At 55.2% G+C, this 21,323-nt stretch overlaps 1 protein-coding gene across 2 annotated transcripts in view; it reads right to left on the minus strand.

Annotated features, from left to right (window-relative positions):
- PLEKHA6 (pleckstrin homology domain containing A6) overlaps positions 1 to 21,323 on the minus strand; it is a 73,248-nt gene that overhangs the window by 27,466 nt on the left and 24,459 nt on the right. For both annotated transcript variants that reach the window (XM_055581711.1, XM_055581710.1), the window contains exons 2-8: positions 14,779 to 14,859; positions 13,940 to 14,054; positions 9,216 to 9,320; positions 8,477 to 8,549; positions 6,022 to 6,122; positions 2,084 to 2,289; positions 173 to 655 (exon numbers count right to left, since the gene is read on the minus strand). In XM_055581711.1, the coding sequence (XP_055437686.1) occupies positions 173 to 655; positions 2,084 to 2,289; positions 6,022 to 6,122; positions 8,477 to 8,549; positions 9,216 to 9,320; positions 13,940 to 14,041 (1,070 nt within the window). In that variant the 5' untranslated portion in view covers positions 14,042 to 14,054; positions 14,779 to 14,859. The remainder of the gene's footprint in view (positions 1 to 172; positions 656 to 2,083; positions 2,290 to 6,021; positions 6,123 to 8,476; positions 8,550 to 9,215; positions 9,321 to 13,939; positions 14,055 to 14,778; positions 14,860 to 21,323) is intronic.

Here is a 21,323-nt window from a genome sequence, read left to right on the forward strand (position 1 = left end):
AAGTGGGCAGACAGCATCAGGGGTAGGGGGCAACCGTGGGGCAGGAAGGACTTGGGCAGGCAGGGAATGGGGCTGGTTTCCCTATCCTGGAGGTATCCAGCGGAGGCTGCCTGCATGTCATGCCCCAGCCCCAGCGGGAACAGCACCCCACCCTACCCGCCCCAGGCCGCACCTCCGAAGGTCTTCAGGAGGGGGTATCCCTCGACGCAGGTTCACCCACTGCTGAAGCTGGTTCATGGAGCTCTTGCGCTGGGCGATTTTGTCAGGGTTGGTGCGTGGCGGGAAGCTCCGCCGGTGACCCCCGCTCTCGGAGTCCTGAGGCGGGAAGGCCGTGCTCCCTGGCCGGCTAGGGGAGCTATACTGCCAGCCATTGGGCTGAGCGGGCCGCTCCCCACCTCCCGGGACCCTCAGGCCCTCGGGGAAAGGGCTGCCTGGCTCTGAGGTGGGTTCCGGTCCGGCGTGGACACCGTTGGCTTTCGCCAGCGGCTCGCTCTTGGCGTCGGGCCTCTCAGGCCTCCGCTCCGCCTTCTCGCAGCCTCGGCCATCACCCTCACCGCGAGTCTTGGCCTCTGGTTCAGGCTTGGGAACACTGTTGTGGGGGAGCTGATGATGGTGTTTGCCGGGTGGGATGTTCTCGGAGTCTGGCTTCTCATGGCTGTGGGATGCCAAGGGTGGTGTTGTAAGTGACCCCAGCCCGGCGTGGAGTTCAGGTGGAAGAAAGTGAGAAGGAGAAAAGGGATGAAAAGGATGGGCAAGAAAGCAGCGATGGAAACAGGAGTCAACGTATTTCATTCTGCTTCCTAAATCCCACCTTCCGCTCTCTCTCCCTGCTCCAGTCCGGGCAACTGTAAAGCATGATCCAGGGTCACCTGTGTGTGTTTGCTTGTTGTCCCCAAGGGCCACCCTCCACTGCCTTCTGCTGACCCACCTGGAGTCAAGCCTTCAAGCTATGGCCAAAACCAACCCCACCCAGACTGGGTCTCCTCTGCAGTCTGTCAACTGTACATGACACAGAATAGAAACTGCTGATGTCCCAGCTACAGAGGCTTGTGACAGGCCAGCCTTCTCTCCTAGAGAAACTTATTTAATGTCCACGAGTCTTGGGCTCCTCAGTGGCAGAGTGGGTAAGGACTGTGTGAGGTCGAATGTGGCAGGCACACCAGGGGCCAGAGTGGCTGCCTCAGACTTCACAGGCACAGAAACCCCTTTCCCAAATGAGCTTCTCATAGGACTTTCTCTGAGAATCTAAGCTTCGTGAGGTTTGCACTTGTCAGACTTTTCCTACCTTGTTTTCCTAGCAGCCTATACACATTAGGATTTACAGTAAATATTTGTGAAAAGAATAAGTGAACTCCTGGAAGTTCACTCCTTGGTAGAGGCAAGGACGGGCTGTCCTGACAGCGATCTCCTTATACCTTCTCTAATTCAACAGTCAAGCATCCTTGCTGAGACACTGCTTGGTGAACAATTCTAAGACACGCATAAAGTCTTGGAGTCTATACTGTAAAACCTCTTTCTGCTGGGTCCCTATTAAAATCTAACTTCAGACGCAAAGTTGAAGCAGAGCCAGGGGCTGAGGCTCCAGGTAATGATGGGATACAGTGACTCACACACTGAGCGCTTGCTGCACATCAAGCATTTTACATACACCATATTGTCCTCACAACCCAGAGGTAGGATTATAAAGGCTGTTTCTGAGGGTCAGAGGCTAAGTAACTTACACTCAGGTCACACAGTGGGCAAGTGGCCGAGCTGGGCTTCGAACCTGAGTCCCACAAAGGTGGTGTGCTGAACAAAATGAGCCAATGACCGTATATGGTTCCTGGCCAGGCCCTGCTAGAACTGGCTTTTCTGTTGGCCTCCACTGGCTCAGAAAGAAGAGGAGGAGATGCCCAAGGGAAAAGAGACTACAGCTCTGAAGTCACTTAGTCAGGCACGCTCCTGGGAGGCAAGGAGCTTGTTCACCTTTTCTCAGGGTTCAAGCCCATGTGCTGGGCTCAGCAATGGCGTGGGGTGGGGGCCTCTTCACCCCCACTCTCTCTCTGATGGCACTGCCCATGCCCTGCTCCAGCCCCACACTCACTTGTGACGCGAAGCCTGGGGCGGCGCCGACTTCTGGGCTGGGGGAATCTGTACTCGGGCAGCCTCCCCCATGGCCTGGATCCAGGCCTCCTGCTCCTCGGGGCTCTCGGCGCTGAAGAAGTAGGTGCGGACCCCAGCGTGCTCAGCCTGTGGGGAGAGGCAGTGCGTGGAACTGGCCCCAGCCTCGTCCACCCAGCACACAGTCACCTGTGGGGAGAAGACACCCAGCCCGCAGGAGGGGTGGTCAGGCCGATCACTCCCCCGACCGGCAGCTCTTGGCTCCATCTGGAGCTCAGGGCAAGCTGAAGAGGCAGGCCACAGCGCTCCCAAGGGCTCCAGCTGGCCTCCGCATGCCTGCCTGTGACTAGCCCTCGGGACACCATCAGGCAGCCCAGTGATAGCCAGGCAGGCTTACCTGCCCTACCTGAGGCGGTTACAAGCAGAAGGGACAATTACCTTGCCCGCTTCGCCCACCAAATTCGGTCTCTGATGTGAAGGTCAGTCACCCCCATGCCTGGGAGAGATGCCTCCCACCCTCAAGCATGGCCCATCCCGGCCCCAGCTCAGCCTCCGGGAAGCTGGCCCCCTCCTAGGCAGAGGAACAGCACGGGCACATGGGGACATGCAGAGACAGTCAGAGCACGCTACCTAGTTGGCGGCCGCAAGCAGGCATGGCAGGCGGGCACCCCGAAGAGAGCTCCTGTCCAGAGGAGGGGTCCTCACGTGGCCAGAAGGAGGAGAAGCAGAGAACAGGTCAATCGAACACCAGAGGCAGAGACAGGAGACGGTGTGGCAGGAATGTTGAGGAGCAGGGGGACGTGGGGAGCTACTCGGGCTACCCCTCCTACTCAGCGTCACCACCAGGACCACAGCACCCAGCAAGGCCCAGTCCACCACCAGGAGCCGTGGTGGAGAGCTCAGATCCGGAGAACCTCGGCCGACAGAGGGGAGAGGGCAGGGTGGCCCAGTGCTAATCCTAGCTCTGTTCCTGACCAGCTCGGCAACTGCAAACACCTTGCCATGTGGCTCTGGCCTTAACTGAGGCACCTGTTCCACGGGTATGTCCGTGAGGAAAAGACACTCCCGAGCTCGATTCTGAGAGCTGAGAACACTCCCCAGGTGAGAGCCACCATCTCTCAGAAAAAGCAGCTGGCTCTGAGCATCCCACTCATCATGAGAGAGCCCAGAGTGCACAATGGCCTCTGACCCCTTGGGTGCAAATCCTGGGTCTCTGGGGTTTGGGAGCAGAGAAGGCGGGGCTGTTCTGACGAGCCCCAGGGCTCTCCTAAACAGCAACACTGGGCCCACACCCTCCGGGAGTTCCCCCAGCCAGGCTCCGTTCGCCCTCAGCAGCTTCCCTGGGACAGGGTTTCCTTCATAGGAGCCACTGCCCAGTGGGGGAGCGTCCTGCTTCTCTCAGCACAGACAGGGGGCTCCTTCCTCTGGATCCTGCCAGTCCCCACCGTCCCGCCGGCTGCCCAGCAGGCAGGCAGAGGAAGGGGGTGCTGACTGTGGAGCCACTGTAGACTGTAAAGCCACCGAGGCTGTAAGGAGGTCTCCAGGGGTTGAAACTACAGCAGGGCCCAGAGTAAGGCCCCTGGGGTGGAGGACACAGGGATCCCGCAGAGGAGAACCACACCGGGGGACGAGGGCGTGTGCCCTGGGCTGGTGGGGGCGGCAGCAGACAATTCACCCACTGCGCATCCAGCGAGCACCCTGTGTGTGCAGAGCTCTGCCCTGGGCACCAGTCACAGGGAAGGCAAAGACACGCTCCCTGAACCTGAAGAGCTGGCAGTCAAGCTGGAGGACAAAACACGCCCATGGGGAAACAAGCAGAGAGCGAAGGCACAGGAACAACAGCCTGTGACGGTGAAGCAGAGGGCCTGGGAAAAGACAGGGTGACTGACGCAGAGCCGCACCAGCCTGGAAACACGAGAGGGGCCAGAGAACAGGAGGTGGCACCCGTGGGGAGCCCACCGAGCCCCCACGGGCAGCTCAGGGCACGGCAAGGCATTCAGCCACAGGACGGGCAGGACGGACCCTCACTACTGGCCATCTGAGGGTGTCGCGGCGGGACAAGCCTCCCATCTGTCTCCTCGCCCCTCCCTTCACTGGGGAGGCCACTGAATGACCACAATCAGGACCTTTTGTGGGCCACTGAGCACAGCCTTCCAGTTGGGTTTAAAGAGGTAGTGCGCTCCTCGAGGAAAAGAGGAGAGGGCTGACGGGGCGGAGGTCCGGGTTTGCGGAGCAGGTGTGGCAGTCACTAGGGACGTTTCTCTAAGGCGACTGCCAGCAGGGCTCCGGGCTGGAGCGTGTCTGTGTGCACAGGTCTACAGGGGAGGGTGAGACAGGCTGTCTGACTGTGTGGGTGTGTGTATGTATCTGTGTGTAGCAGGACTGTTTGTTGTTGGTTAAACAGCCTGTTCCTATTTCCCCAGCTAAAATCTGGTGCCCTGGAGCCAGACTCTTATTGATTATCCATTCTGCAGACAGGACCTGTGGAGACTGGAAGCTAATTATGTGCCTAAGCAGTCTGTCCTTATTCCCTTATTCCCCGGAGTAGCACCTGTGTATCTGCCCACCTCTCTGGAGCCAGGTGACCAGAGTCTCTGGAGCCCCAGGAACTTTGACGCTGCCCTCGAGCAGCCTGTGGGTTTTCAGGGTCTTAGACAGTATTTCTCAACTGGGGGAGAGAGGGCTTTGTACGAAGAAAATGCATAGTCGATATCATAATTTTATATTTGGAAAATGAAAAAGAACCTATGATCTTTGCATCATAAAGTCCAAAAAAGGCATAGAAATTTTTTATCACTTCAAACAGGCCATGAATTTTTAAATGTGGAAAAACACTGGCCCAGGAAGAGACAGCTGCAGGCCCCTCTTTGATAGGTGGATCCCCCGTGGGTTCTGAGCAGCAACGCTTGCTGCTCAGAGCAGGCAGGTGGGGCCCGTCTCCCTGGGCCCTTACTCCTCAAATTGTGTCTCCATGAGGTTAGTGGCTTTTAATTACTGTGCCCTTTATACGCTTGCACCCAGTCAGTTGCTCAGTCGTATCTGACTCCTTGAGACTGCATGGACTGTAGCCTGCCAGGCTCCTGTCCATGGGATTGTCCAGGCAAGAATACTGGAGCGGGTTGCCATTCTCTTCTCCAGGGCATCTTCGTGACCCAGAGACTGAACCTAGATCTTCACTGCAGGCAGATTCTTCACTGTCTGAGCCACCATGAAACTCAATTCCTAAATTTTCTCCAAAGATTTTTTTTTTTCAGGTAGAGCACATTGTTTATGGAATCTAAAACACACAGGCCTACAAAAGCCATTTTGCAAGGTTACAAATATAGCAGGGCGCTGGGCCATGACAAGGGCTGTGAAGGGGACAGGGAGCAGGCAGCAGGGTGGAAGGGCAAAGCAAAAAAGGGAAGTGAGGACCAATGACAAATTGAGGGCCCTTACACGGCTGGCTGTGGGAGCATGCTGGGCACTGAATAGGAGCGAACAGCTGACATCTGAGACCCTTTAATTAAGCTAGCCTGGGGGTCTACTTCCCTGGGCTAAAGGTGGGGAGGAAGACTTTCCAGAACGGATCTTAAAAACCCATGGGCCCACAGCTTCTGCCTCTGCGGTGAAGGATTTCCTCAGTGCCAGGACGCTGTGCAGAGGGTCCGCGGACGCAGCACAGAATGAATCCTCCCCCCGGAAAGACTGTGGTATCACGGAAGCTCATCTCTACAGGCCCGCTCTGGGAGCGAAGGCCAGGGGCCAGCCTTGGGTGAGCCTTGCAGCAGCCTGGACTGAGTCCGGGGGCCACTGCCTACTCCCCCAGTACCACCGCCCGGAACTGCTCAAGGCCGGGGCTCCTGACCCCGCTGCGTTCCGTGTGCTCGAGGAGAAGTGCCTCCAGCCCCCACCCGGCCTGGGAGAGGAAGGCCCACTGACCTTAAAGGTGTGCTTCCGGCTGATGTTGTCCGAGGGCTGCACCGCGGCCACCCGGAAGCTCAGGAGGGGCACGCTGCCCAGGACGCTCTCCTCCTTCTCGTCTGTCGAGGAAACGGGCACCGGTGAGACAACTGCGTGCCCGCGGGGCGGGGCGGGGGAGCACAGTGCCTCAGCCTTACAGTGATAAACGCCCGCGAATCCCGGCTCCCCACCGCCTGTCTGTCAGCTACTCGGGGCCATCGCAAAGCCACACAACAAGAGACGCACCCCCTGGAGTTGGGGAGCTGGGGAGCATGGCGGCCCTGCAGACACTGTGCTAGACTCGGGGAGCTCACATTCCTAGGAGCCGCAAACAAGCACTTAAGAGCCAACATTTTGGAGTACTTGCAGCAGGTCAGGCAGTGTTCTAAGTTAAAGCCTTAGATTTAACTCGCCCAACAATCCTGTGAAGGGTACTGCATGACCTCTATTTTTATGTAGGCAAGGAGGCTGAGGCACAGGAAGGTTACATAATTTGTCCAAGGCTACTTACGTAGAAAGTGGTAGACTGATCTTTAGCCCAAGATGTCTGACTGTCAAGCTAGCATTTGTAACCTACCTCCCGGCCCCAGTGCCCCTCCAGACAGGGCAGTCCCAGCAGTGACGCCCGGAACAGGTCTTAATGGGGGGTAGAGCGGACACTCGCATCTTGGCCTCCTCTGGGTGGCTGTCTCTAAGGTTCTCCCAGGCTCCTGGCAGCTTGCTCTGTCCTCCCCGGACTAGACTCCCCACTAAGGTCCGAGTCTGCCCAGAAGACACACCCCTGCGTGGCCTCTGGCCCTCGGGCCCGGAGCAGGTGAACAAACAGGCTGCAGCATGACTCATCCCGGATCTCCGCAGGAGCCTGATGGATCAGCTAGCTGGTTCCCAGGTGTCAGTGGGAGACTCACAGGCGCACAGGTGCTCTGTGGGGACCACGAGGTGGGGACTCACTGAGGCCATGCAAGAGCCTCCCCACTTCCCCGGGAGAGCACTTTATTCCTGGGCTGGAGACTCTGTGAAGCCCTCAGGAGGGGTCAGAGGAGCTGTCAGAAGGGTTACAGAATCCAGGAGCCCCGCCTCCCCCTTACTCATCCCTACAAAGACCCTTGGGCCAAGGTTCCTGCGCTGACCCTGCGCGGTGCCGATCAAGGGCTGGGCAGACACACAGGAGGGCTGGGGACCTGGAGCTTCTTCAGGAGGCTGAGGCTGTCTCCCCGGAGGGGGTGGGCCCCGCTGGGCTGAGTCCAGACCAGTGTTTAGGGGTGTCCTGAGAGCATGCCTCATGGAGAGCACCCCCCATCTCTGCACGCCTGGAGCTCAGGGCTTTTCAAGGTTCCCCCTCACACCAGGCCCAGAGCGTCTCCCCCCGCAGAGACCCCAGCCTCCCTCCCACCTGGAGTTGCTATCACTCTCTGGCTCCAGGGGGGCCCTGCATCCCGGGGCCGGCCCAAGCAGATTCCTGGCTCTCAGTCTCGGGGTTTCCTCTGTGATTGGACCTACACGTGCAGCCCCTTCCTGCTGTCTCTCCTCGGGACTCAGGAGCGTCGGGGCACAGCGACAGCAGGGAGGGGCCCCTGGGTACAATCTTTGTGTGCAAAAGTTAATGGTCCACTGAACTGCCCCAGGAGACGGGAAAAGTCGGATCCCCGCCGCCGTTCCGGGGCACGCCTGCTACACCCCTTCCCCCTCTCCTCAGCGCCCAGGCGTCCGCGAGACAGGACTGTCGCTGTCATCAGCCCTCACCAGTTCCCTCCACGCCCTCCGTGACAAATTAATGCTGTGCATGCTTTGAAAATAACCTCCTAGAGGCCGCTGCACCCAAGTACAAGAGCTTTACCGTCTTTTGAAAGGAGGGGAGGGAGTGAGTATTGGGGCAGGCAGAGAGGGCAGAAGCTGGGGGATGATCGTTTATCCCACATCGACAGAGCGCCTACCACGCGCCATGGGCTGTTTTTGGTGCTTTGAATACAACAGTGAACAAAACTGACCAAAAAACCCCTCCCGCACAGGTCGGACCATGCATTCCGGTGGGGCAGGAGGGAGCTCAACAGACAAGGTCCAGTTAGCAGGTGGCCTGCTTTGGGGCCAGGCACTCTCCTCTTCTCCCTCCTTCTCCTCTCCTGCCCTCCTCACCCAGACTTCACCCTCTGCCACCTGACGGTCTTGTTCATGCACCGCACTACCCATCAGAACTGCCTGAAGCCCAGGAGGCACTCGGTAAATACTGTCGAGCAGGAAACGAGTGAGAGAGTGTAAGCAAGAAAGCTGTGTCTTATCTCACGGTCACGCCCCACCGGTGACAGAGACCACAGAGGGGACGTGTGCACCCCTATGCACCGACATGCATCAGGTTAAGAGCCCCGTGACAAGGCAGAATAATAAAGAGGGGGCACTGGCTCTCGGCATCCCCTGCCAGCACCAGGGACAAGCTCACCTTTGTAGTAGAAGAGGCAGCGATCCACCAGGACGAACCAGCGCTTATTCCATTGCTTGACTCCAGAGCTGGCCTGCAGGACACACGGGGGAACAGACAGGAGGGTCTGTGAGCTGGGTGCGGTGAGGAGGGGGCATGCAGGGGAAAGAGGGCTGCGCTCAGTATAAGGACACCCTGCTTCTGGTTGTGGCTCTGTCACTAAGAAGGGCCCCCAAGAACCCTCAGAGGTGGGGGATGACATTACAGTACTGCCTGGGACCTTCCACTTCCATGGTTCTGCGCCTCAGCGTCTCCCCCAGGGAAGCTAAATGAGGTAGCAAAGAGTCAGAAGGACTGAGCAGAAGGGCAGGCAGCGGTAGCGGCAGGGTCAGCAAGGAGAACTGGACCCCGCGACTCAGAGGAGACATCCCTCCCTTCATAACAAGCGGGCCTGCCGACCGAGCCGTTGGCTGCTCTCATAGGGTGAGGGGCCTAGTATATTTCAAAGTCATTGCCTCTGCCCATCAGGAGACCTGGCTGGACTCCCAAATATGATGTTAATTTCTCTTTGTGATTTTAGGAAGATACTCGACCTCCCGGAGCCTTTATAAAATCAGGAGATTCGTTCACAGAAATATACCAAAATAGAACCCGGGAAAGACATAGCAAAGTTTTATACGTGGGCTCTTCTGAATACAGAGAAATGACAGTATAAGGAGAAGCAGCGTTGTGAGGGGCAGGATGGCGGAGGAGGCCTCACCTGCTTGAAGAGCCAGCCTGCCTTGGTGACGGGAGCACTGGGGTTCCGCTTCATGGAGTGGGAGCGCTTGCCGAAAGCGATGGCTTTTCGGGATGGCCGGGCGGCCTAGGGAGACAGACGGCAGTTGGCTTCACTCTCTTCCTCTCCTTCCCGCCCCGTCTGCAGGGGGGGGGGCTGCCCTTGGCAGGAGAGGTCCCCCTCCAGAGCCACCCCAGGGGCCCTCAGGTTAAGCAGCTCAGGTGAGAACCTTAGATCTGTTACTAACTCAAGGGCACAGGCTTTCAATTTTTTGACTCTTTGTGGGGCTCAAAAGAATAGTCCTCCCTGTCTCACTGTGATGTGGTTTTTGTTAAGGAGAAAATAAGACTTCTTTTCCCATTTTACTTCCGGTCTATCCTCCTCCTACTGGCCTCACTCCTTACCTCTTTCATGATGCTATCTTGGACCCACTCAGTTGGAAGTAGATTCCCTACATCTCCATCCTTTCCGAGTCCTATTCATTCCTGAACATCCAGCATACCACAGACCAGGAAGGATGTACGGGTGTTCTCCTGGCTCCTTATTGCCACACGGACACTGCCATTCTTTCCCATGTTCTGGCAACAATCTCTCTCTCTTGAAGTACCACTGGTCTTTCACTGTCTAGCCTTTCTTACCACGATCAGCTCCTAGACCATTCCTTCAGAGACGAAGGATTTTGATATCAGTCATCTGCTTTGTTCTAAGTCTTGCATCACAGTGACAATTTCATGGCTCCAATGGCCCATCCAGTGGCCTGAGTTTAAACTACCCTGATTCCTCAAGTCCAGAATCGTCCACTTCCACCCCAGCAACTCACCCCCACGGCAACACCTTAGACCTGGCCCGCTCCCAGGACTCCATCACCAGCATCGCCAGTTCTCATACTCTCATCTTTCAACCTCAGCGTCCCATCCTCTGGGCTCTCTCACTCCATCACTCACCTACACCAGCTTTTCTTTTCCGCTGTGACCCCCAGCTCCTGAATGTCTCCCCTTTGCTTGTGATTCATTAGCTACCTCCTGGTATCGGTTGTCTTCCTATAAAGCCTAGGTTCCCTGGCAGGGTAGATCAACCGCACTCTCCAGCACCCCATCCAGTGCCTTTCCTTGATCTTCTCTGCAACTCTAAACCACAGAGTAATCAAATCAAATCGTCCACCCTCCCTGCACTCTCAGGGAGATTACGGGACCACAGCGCAGATGGGTCCCGAGGGCCCGGCTGCCACTCCAGCGCACCCTCACCTCTCCCCTGCCCTCTGCCCACCCCGCCCTCCACGGGCCCTGATCCTCACCGAGAAAATGAAGGCTGTCAGATACGCACTTCCTCAATTTCACACCCTTTTAATCAGAAAAAGATGCCCTTGCCACTCTCCTTGTCTCCTTCCCTACAAGGTTGAAAGAAGAGGCATTTTCCTTCTTTCCAGGGCCATTGAGTCCAGCCAGCTGTCTCCTCTGAGACTTGCTTCACCTGTAATCTCTCAACTCTGTCTTCTTCTCTTCCTTCTCCACTGGCAGCCTCCCCTCTGCAAAGATGTTCAGGTCTGTCCATCTCAAATCATCCATGTGTCTGTCTGTCTCTCACACATGCACACACCCTGACTGCCCCTCCACCCACGGTCCACTGTCAGGGAACACCTGCCCTCCCTTCCATCTCTTTCCTCCTCCCTTTCCTCGTCAGCCTCCCCCGCCTCTTCTGAAATGGTCCCTGTGACATCACTAAACTCAGGCCACGCAGTCCCTGACATTCTAGAACGCGGGCACTGAGCCTTTCTGCCCCCCGCAACTCTCCTCTGGTCTCTGGGATGCTGTTCCTCACCCTTCAGTACTTCTGTCTGCGCCAGCCCTCCCCGCACTCCACCTCCCCTGTAAGTGCTGGTGGGCTTCAAACGCACTGTTTTCCTCTCACCAAACACTGTCTGCATCACCTCGTCCACATCCATCGCCTCAGCTGCCAGCAAACCCTATCTAAGGCCTGGTCCATTTGCTCACTAGTCATCCAACTAGGGTTGCTGCTGCTGCTGCTGCTAAGTTGCTTCAGTCGTGTCCGACTCTGTGCGACCTCATAGACGGCAGCTTGAATACGCACAAAACCAAAGCCATCCCCTTTGTAACCAACCTTGCTCTTCTCTACTTCTGCATTTCTCCTCCAGGGACTGGCCCACACTCCACTCGGGCCTAAAGCCGCTCTCTGCGCCGGCTGTCAGCGTCCCCTCCTCCCCGCACTCCTCACAACTCTCCATACGGGGCTGGCGATTTTATCTTCTGAATGGTTTTCAAGCCCACCTTTTCACCTCAAATGCCGCTGCTGCTGTTGCCTCATGGCTTGTCATCTCTTCTTGCTAGCTACCCTCTGCAATGAACTACACTTTTATTAATTACCCTACTCTTTTGCTTAAAACTTCTCACTTGCTCCATCATTTAGAAGAGAATTTCAGTCCTCAGCACAGCATGCAGGGACAGGTCTACAAGACCTGGCTGGGCCCTCGCCCACTCTCAGCAACTCCACCACACAGTACTGCCCCTGGTCACGCCAGACTCCGGTGGGCCTCTCCCACCCCGCGAGGCCTTTCCTGGAAGGCCCCGCTGCCGTTACCCGTCCTTGAGAGCCTAGCGCAGCACCCCGAGCCCACAGAACCTCTCTGCTCTCCCAGGATGGCGCTGCTCCCTCTTCTTGGGCATTCTCACAGTCTAGACCCTGTCACACTGCAACGGGACCGTGGGCTCCCCATCTTCCTCACTAGACCGTGAGCTCTTTGTACAGAGAGACTTCTGTTCATCTCGTCATCACCAGAGCCTAGCAAGGTGTCCAGCTATCAACAAGCACTTAGCAAACACTTGTAGGAAGAAGGAAAGAAGAAACTGGGGTTTATCATAAAGTACCTCCCAAACTGGAAAGTGAAATTATTTTCTCTACTTTACTTGTAAAGACTCACACATAATGGCAGAGATTAGCTATCTGAAGAAGTTATCCATCACCCTCAAAATATGAAAATCCTTAAGTCTCTCCCTTTTCTCTCAGTCCGACATCTGGCATAGTTTCATGGGCTCTCTGCAGCCTAAAAGCTGCTCCCAGAAGCAGCCACTTCAGCCATTCCCCTGCCAACCCCTCAGGAATAACCCGGCCTTCTTATCTCTCTGCCACTGCTTCCCAGCAACCCTCAACCTCCAGTCAACGCAACTGTCTGCCAGGCCGTAGTATTGCTGGAGGAGAAGCACACCCACCGGTGAGTCAGAGCCACAGGCTCCCTCTACGACCTCAGGTGACCCTTCAGTATTATCAGGCAATATTCCAAATGTCCCTTACTGGCCGCTGATCCTTGGATTTATTCTAAAGCCCTGCCCCCGATGCCCCTCTACCCACCCCACTCTTAGCAGAAAACCCTACCTCCTACTTTCCCGCAAAAACTGAAAACATCTGGCAGGGATGTCTTTAACCTCCTAGCCTGACCCCCATGCTTGACACACCTTTCTATGCAGCCTCAGGAAGAGGGCCCCTCCTCTAACCGGGCTAACACCACCTCTGCACCTGGCTCCTGGCTCTATAGAAACTCAACACATCGGCTATGCCCTTTCTCCTGAAACTGCCTCCTGGGCCATTTCCCTCCTGCCCTTAACATTGTGAAACAAAACAAAATAAAGAAAACCTCCCTCCATCTTGCATATCTCATAGCTGCCGCCCTCTGCCCCTCATTTCCCTTCCTAGTTAAGTTACTTTAGAAATATTTTTTAAAAATATTTCAACCATTTCAGAAAAGTGGGGACTAAATCACCACTACATGCTGTCTTCTTTCCTAATAAAATCTGACAAATAGAGCTGAAACTCCCTTTGAGCCCCCTCCCTGACCTCACCACCTTTTCTTCCTCCATGGTTATATGTTTGTACTGCAAGCTTATCTATAAAAATGCTGAATTATTTTCATGCTTTTGCAATTTACGTAAATGACACTATAGTTTTCATACTTCCCAACTTGACATAGATTTTAAGATTGATCCTTGTCACACACCCAGCTCCAGTCCCTGGACTAGAGGGCTGTGCCACCATCGACGGTCTCATTTCTAGCAAGAGCAGCCTCTACTCCTCCGCGCCCCATGCCCGCCCTCCCATCTCCTCGTAAGCCCTCTCCGCTTGTGTCTGTCTTCTGCTCTCCTCACACCACTGCGACTCCTCTTGTCAGAGCCCCCAGTTACCACAGTGTTTAACCCCCACGGACACTCCCAGCCCCCCTCTAACCCGACCTCTCTGCGACATTCTCCTCTGGTTGCTCCTTTCTCCTGACACTACCTTCCTCCCCCGTTTCTGAGCACCCAGTTGCCAGGCCCTTCATTAGCTATTCTCCTGCTGCCCCCCTAGGTCGGTGGTTCTCAGTGAGGGTGGGACAGTTTTGTCCCACAGGGGACATCTAACAATGTTGAGAGACATTTGGTTGTCGTGGGATGGGTGATGGGCATCTTGGGCGGAGGCCAGGGACTCTGCTCAGCACCCTACAGTGAAAGGGCGGCCGCACACGGCGAAGAGGGACCCAGACCCAGTGCTAGCGGTGCTGAGGCTGAGACCCCCGGGCTAGAGGTGGGTCTTCCGTATGGTTCTGGTCTGAGCCCTCTTCCCTTCCTGCTCCCCACTCCCTGCATCCCATCACCTGCTCTTTGGAACCTGCAGGAACAAGCAAGCAGCCTGATACATTTCCAAGGATCGGCTAGGCTTACCCGGACACTGGGCCGCTCTGGAGGGACCTCAGACACCATGCTGTGGTTGGTTAGGTCACTGTTGGTGGTAGTTGAGCGTTTCCCACCTGCTTTATTGGACATGTCCAAAGCTGATCTGATTTCAAGTTGACCAGAAAAGAAGAAAGAGGCCAGTGAGAACCAGGAAACAACGAGTGCCGCCCGCCCCTTCCCCACCCTGCCGTTCACCGTTCCAGTGTTCAGCACAAACGAGGAACCCTTAGCACCCTCAGGGGGGCCTCAGCTGCCCCCACTGCGCTTCCGAGACCATCCACCAGGGGCTCTGCACATTCTCCTCTTCCTTTCCTGAAAAGTTACCTTAAAAACCTAGGCCCTGGGACTCTGAGACTTCCTCTCCTTCTAATTTAAAAGACATGGTGGACATGAGAGACATTTAATTATCTTTTTTTAAATGAGAGACATTTAAAATGAGACGGTGGATTTAAAAGACATGGTGGAAATGAGAGACATTTAATTATCTTTTTTTTTCTTTCATTGACCGAGCCAAGGTTCTCGTGGTCACAGCAGACGCTCACTAGCCCCTCAGAGGCCCAGGTGGACGACATGCCAGCCTCAAACCTGTTTCACGCCTTGAGCTCAGCCCATGGGATGCATCAGCCTAGGCCCAACAAGATTCCAGGAAAGGGGGTAAGGGTGTCAAGCCAGATGGGCCTCAGAAGTTTCCAGCCCTCAAAACTTAGGTGAGTGACCCTGAAGTCCTCTGCTCCGCTTTCTGCCCCCCATTCCCTCTGCTTCCCAGCTGCACAGATCATGGTGGTCAAGGATGCAAAGGCCAAATAGTGGGCAGGGAGTAAACATACATTTTCAAGTCAAACTTTTTGTTTTCCTCTGGAACCTGGCCAGTCAGTGGGTGTAGAAATGTGTTCCGTCTTTCATTATGGCTGTAGAGGCAAGAGAGAGAAAAAAGCTGTGGTCAAGACGAAGAAGGCAGATACACAGGCCCGAGGGTGGACGGGCCCTGGGCAGAGACGGGCACGGGGACCTCCAGGAGCTTGTCACTCTGCCCTCCAGCAGGACTGAAAGCGACAAGCGAGGGCCGGGCTGCAGAAGCGGCAGCAGGTCCGTCAGGAGGGGAAGCTGTCTTTCCGACAGTGTTAACTACTCACTAGAGATAGGCAATGGCACCCCACTCCAGTACTTTTGCCTGGAAAATCCCATGGACAGAGGAGCCTGGTGGGCTGCAGTCCATGGGGTTGCTAGAGTCGGACACAACTGAGCGACTTCACTTTCACTTTTCACTTTCATGCATTGGAGAAGGAAATGGCAACCCACTCCAGTATTCTTGCCTGGAGAATCCCAAGGACAGGGGAGCCTGGTAGGCTGCTGTCTCTGGGGTCGCACATAGTCGGACACGACTGAAGCGACTTAGCAGCAGCAGCAGCAGCAGCAGCAGCAGCAGCAGAGATCCCTAGGCTGGAAAGAAGCCCACTTAACCCTTTCGGTGGCCATTCTGGGCATGTCTGTGGGGGGTGGGGAGGGGTCCAATGGTCAAGACTTGGCATTTGGCGGGCACCCTCAGCAAGACAACTCCGGCCAGGGCTCTGCATAAAACTGCTCACTCATCATTTGCTGAAAGAATTCTCTTGTGACCTTGGACCTCTTCCTCCCGTTCTACCTCTTTCTTCAAATGAAACAAGAGATCCAGGGCTTCCTTCTTGAGCTCGGGCTGGGCCCCACTCACTCCAAGTCCAGGACTCCCTGGCAAGGGAGTAGCTGATGCAGCCGAGCCCTTGGGCCAGTCCAGCATTGGAGGTGACCGCTGGCTCAGCAGTCACGTCTGACTAACGGATACTGTGGCCGGGGAGTGGCTGCTGTGAAGACGGCCCGCGGGAAGCAGAGGGAAACCTGGACCAGGGGTGGGGTCTGTGCAGAGGCAGGTGGGGCTGTATCGTGGAGGCCCCACTGGGGCTCTTCTGGCTGACTGTCAGGAAAGTTCCCTGGGGGCTCCGCAGAGAGACAGGGGAGGAAGGGCAGCAGATAGAACTTAGGGAGGGGCTGGTGCAGAGGGTCTAAGCCATGAGTAGCAGTCATTTGAGGTGGACTCTGCAAGCCAAGGACCACCTGGCAAGAAAACAGTAGGAGACTCAAGCCTGCAGCCAGTGGGGATGCTGGGAGAATTTTAAGGCCTTCTTTTCCCACCCCTCTTGAGAGAGACTGTGAGAGCCCAGACATGCTCAGTCCACCCCCAGAGGCTGGTGGCTGCACGGAGCCCGCGGAGGCTGCACTGGGGCTTGTGGGTCTTAATACCAGGCCACCAAGCCCTCCCACAGGGAAGGGCCAGTGCTCTGTTTGGCAAGTGGCAGGTCAGCTAGCAGGGGGAAGAGACCTCAGGACATCCCTTCAGTTGCATGAGAGAAGTAAAGCAACCTTTCGGAGAGCTGCTTTCCATAGTCTGGGACACTTCCCAGCCGAACTGTTTGCTGAAGTTAGATGTCATATCAGCGGGTGTGTTTTTCAGCTTCCAAACCAGTCATGTTCAGATCAAATCCAAAGACACGTGGTAGATAGAAACCCAGCGGGCAGTGGCTACAGCCTATGTGGAAATCTGGGTTTTGCAGCCTGGGCTTACCAGACGGGACCCTAAGTCTGGCCAGTGTCTAGTTAGCCTGGGTTCTAACTCTATCACATTATAACTCACTTTCTGTTTCTCAAACTCTATTCCTCCCTTTGTCCCAGGTTTATAAGGATACTCTCCTCAACTTCACCACAGGGGGTCTCGGCAAGGGAGAGCAGTTGTTTCCAGTCGCCCGCATGCCTGGCTCTGCCCCGTGGAGGAGGTGGGGGGGCGGGCAGGCTGCAATAGCTAAGCTCCTTGAGGCACCAAGGTCTCTGCTGTTTTCCAGCTCAGATCACCTACCCCCCGACACTCTCCCCCAAGTCATCACCTTTGGCCCGCTCTGCTGTACACATTCCTGTGATAACTCTGCTGGAATCTTTCCTGCAGGCACTGGTACAGATGAACAGACGGAAAGACACACACACACTCCCCGAAGCCACACAGAGTTTGCTGTCAGCCGGCACAAGTCTTTCAAAGGACACTGAATTCTTGCTGCCCTAGACTCTCCTACCCAGCAACCCGACAGATGACGTCGTCACCCCACCCAGGCGCTACCGATTCCAGAACAGCGTCCCCTTCACAAGCACTGCGGTGCCGCAACCACTGACCTACCTACTCTGACCTCCAGGTCACACGGGGCGGGCCCCTCCCTGTGACGCCCCCAGAGCCAGTGACCCGCCAACTCAGCTCTCACTTCACCTGGCTCACAGTCCGCTGCAGACACCCTACCTGACCCGTCGATCGGCTCGAAACTTCAGCATCTTGTTGGCAGCTCTGGTCCCCGTGCGGCAGCCTCAGAGGACCCGGCAGCCAGCCTGCTCGTAGCATCCCTCTGAGAAGTGAGTCCTCCGGTCCTGCTCGCAGTGCCGGCCGGGCTCCAGCGCGTGGTGGCAGCGGGCACTGCTGGTCCCCTCCTCCGGCTCTAGCACCGGGGAGGGGGAGGGCCTCTCTCTGGGCGGCAGGGGTGCCCGGGTGCCCTAGGGGGGCCTGTGGCTTCCCAGCATTCAATCGGAATGTTGCTGGGCAGAGCGCCGGGGGCAGGATGAGTGAGTGGGGGATGATCGCCTCAGTTCAGGTCCCCAAGGAGAAACAGCGAACGCGGAGAGATGGAGCAGGCACACGGCGCAGGTGTACCACTCCTAGGCAGTCTGACCTCGTGGCGCTAAGGACACGGAGTCGCTGAGAGGGTGGAGGAGTCCGGGGCTGCATCCCCATCTGCACGGCAGAAACCCACGCCAGCCCTCCCTGCCGCCCCACCTGCTGGCCCAGAACACAGGCCCTCGGGTGAAATCCACTCGCTTCAGAGAGACCCTTCTGAGCCCGTGGGCACAGGGTTAAATGAAGCTCTGGATTCACGTGCGGCTGTTGTGCCATGCTGATGCTGGAAGCGGAGACTGACGGGGTCTCCTCTCTCTGCCCTCAGCCTGCCCAGCCTTCTTCTGTGCAGACAGGAGCGCAGTGAACGAGGCTTCTCCGCGGCGTCCCCCTACACGACCCCTCCAGACACCGCCCCAGGCTGTCGCCCAGGTCACTCACCCTCTGCCTGGAATGGCCCAGCAGATGAGCAAGTGAAGCGCGTGGGTGTGGGTGTCGTGGAGCCAGAGCCAGTGGTGGGGATTTATTTCTTTGCTCAGGTGAACTGGCAGAAAAGCTTCTTCCCAAATCTTATGAGGAAGAGGGTAGCAAATGGGGCTCAGAGCGGGGGTCATCATGTGTTAATTTTTGTAAATCTGCCCAGATGCAATATGATAAATGCCAGCTGGAGACTGTCAGATCTGCTTGGGGCAAGGAGGTTTGCATCGTCGTTAGCTACTCCAAACTCTCCAGAGATTGAAGATGGTCACATCTCTTCTTTTCCTGATGTCCTCCATGTCTTAAAGTGCAAGGGCCCTCCATGCAAGGGGCTTCTGATGGTCATCTCTTCCAAGCCCCTGCCACCAGGCAAGCCTGCTCTGCAATCAGTCTCAGTGAGTGCCTTGGCTGTTTGTGAAGGGTTTCAGTAAAGGATGCTCCAGACCCACCATTATCTTACACTGCCGAGATGTTTTTGGTTTTTTTTGGAGATGTTCTTTTTTGATATCAAATTTTAGTTTCTCTAGCTTTGGATATTGTTCCATTTTTATCTTCAGATGACAGAATCCTTTCTGACCAATGTGGTTCCTTTCAGCAGCACCAGGCATTCTGTTGACATCATAGTCTGTTGTTACAGCAATTTTGTGACGCCAACAGACACGGAAAGGGAGGAGCTAATCTAATTGTTTGGTTTGAAGACAGAACCCAGTCAGAGAACAATGCAATCAGTGAGTAGAAAAGACATTATTATTTAACCCGTGATGAGACAAGCTGGTCGGGTATAGCTGGGGCTGATATTTAAGCAACTAATCCTAAATCCAAAAGGTCAATATATTCAGCCATTTAGTGGTACTTCTGCAAATGCTTTATCCTGATGACAAATGGCTTCTCTTTGCAAATCCACCTCTCCCTGTCCCTAATCCCGTTCCTGGAGCCCTGCTGTGGTCACGGCGAGCTGGGCCCTCTCCCAGTGCCTGCTCGGGATCTCTGCCTATGCACAGTAGGTCCCAATAAACATTTGTTGAATGAATAAGTGAATGAATGAACGAACAAAAGAAACTCCCTATGCTCGGATTTAATTTTTAGCCAGCTGCATTTGGAGTTTGACATTCTATTACCAAGGGCTTCCTTATCTTTGCTCTCTCTTAAAATTAATTACTTCCTCTCCATGAGAACAGCTCCCTTTCTGCCCCCTCACCCCCTTCACTCAGCTTCCCTGCCTGGCTCCCCCTTGACTACACAGCTTGGCTTTGATCCATCTTCATTAGAAGGGGAAAAAAATTAAGCTCCTATGCACAGGAGGAGGTGTTGAGGTGCACTGAGAAATGAGGTTTCTTCCACTAGAAGGCAAAAATGTCCCTTTTCCCTTCAAGTTGAGCTCAGGGGCCTCCCACAGCCTTTGCTTAACTTTGCAAGTTAAATGACTTCTCCTGCCTGGTGAAGATAGCGCAGGCAGAGGGACAGAGGCCCAAGGGTTTCCCCTGTCTGTTGAGAGCTCTGCAATCCTCAAGATTACATGAGCACAGAGAATACCTGACTGGAGTTTTTCTTTTTCCTCTGCTACTAAACTACACAGATGACAGGTTTCCATTAGGTTAGACACCAGAAGGAACTTACCAAGTACTGGACATTATTAAAAAAAGGGAAAGAGAGACAGGTGATCAGGTTTTTGTTTTTTTTTCTCTCCTCTTCCCTTTCTTTTAGGACATCAAAGGCCTCCATTTCTCAAGGACAAATGGTTATGAATCTACCTCCAAATGTACTGCTCAAATTCCTCCCACGGGAAGGGGGGACTCTTAAGCAGTAAAGGGGGCAGGAGCATCCCTAAACTCCTGAGTTGCCCGCTAGGTGGTCCCCTCACCCACTGTACCCACAAAGGTGGCCCTGATGGCCATCAGTGAGAAGAGAACTGGAATGACTGACCTTTCAGTCCAAGGCCCAACACGAGAGGCTTTCTCTGGCAAATGAGGTCCTTTCTAGTTCTATGAAATAATACCTAGAAACTTTCAAGATGTGAAACATTTTATATATAAAACACAATGGCTATATTTTCTGCTTAAAAACAAATCAAGATATATGCTAAGTACTGGAGCTAGAAAATGAAAACCAGTCTCGGGCTTAAGACGGCTGTGAACGTAGCGGGGGCTGGCATTCCAGAAGTGCCAAAACCAATAAACTACAAAGAAACGAGGTAGAGCCTCTCCCTTTTCTAAGCACTGTCCCTTCATCTAGTTTGGGCTTTTCTACAGTTTAAGAGACACCCGCAGCCTCTAAGTGCTGGCGCTGGTACAGCATCGCTACGGAGGTAACCGTACGCTGACCAACCTCCAAACTAGTCCCTAAGAATCTGCATCGACCTGGAACGATACCCGGCACCATGCAGTCAGAAGCAGCAAAAGCAACCCGGATGCTCAGGACCCTTTGCAGGCAGGCATGTTCACACACGTGTATACACACATGCAGACACACACACACACACACACTCAGAATGGACAGCTCCCACTGTGATAAATACTGAACAACGAGAGAGATACATTCAACTCCTTCCACCTTGGGCTCCTCTTGGTTATTTGCAAAACACCAAGCTGCTGCAACCCCAGAGCTCCAGAGAATGAGTGCCAGCCAGGTTTTTCCATCCCAACAAAGCTCTGGCTTTTGGCCTTACAGCTCATTAGATGGAGAGAGGACTGCGAGGTGAGCGGGGAGGAGGGCTGCCGCAGCCCACCCCTCCCACTTCCTTCTTCCCCCAGCTCACAAATTCCAAGCTGAGGCTGTCCACGCACAGGAAAATTTCTGCAGCCTGCAAAGGACGTGAAGGTCGGGCTCCCGCTCTCCACCTCCCCTCTGGATGTCATCATCATTTCAAGGAGCTTTATGTGCTCCACTTTTCTGTCCCAATTAAAAACCAACTTGGTTCACGTTCCCAACAATCCTGATGTGCCTGATGCCTGAGGCTCCCCCCTCCCACCCACCCCCGTCATTCCTAGGAAAAAATACACCTCCCTAGCCAAGTTCTCCCTACCCAAGCTCCACTGCTCTCCTGCCTACTGCAGCCATACAAAGAGGAGGCCAAAGGGGGTCAGGCCTGGCGGCACCTGTAGGTATGTAAGGGGGAAAGGCACCTTCAAGAGACACTGGGTCTTTTCGAAATGCTGCCAACAGATCAGAACACCAGCCGTGCGGTCTCGGGGGACACAGCTGTCAGCCCTGTGCTTG

Source organism: Bubalus kerabau, chromosome 5 (genome assembly GCF_029407905.1).
Source record: "Bubalus kerabau isolate K-KA32 ecotype Philippines breed swamp buffalo chromosome 5, PCC_UOA_SB_1v2, whole genome shotgun sequence".
Taxonomy (NCBI): Eukaryota; Metazoa; Chordata; class Mammalia; order Artiodactyla; family Bovidae; genus Bubalus; species Bubalus kerabau.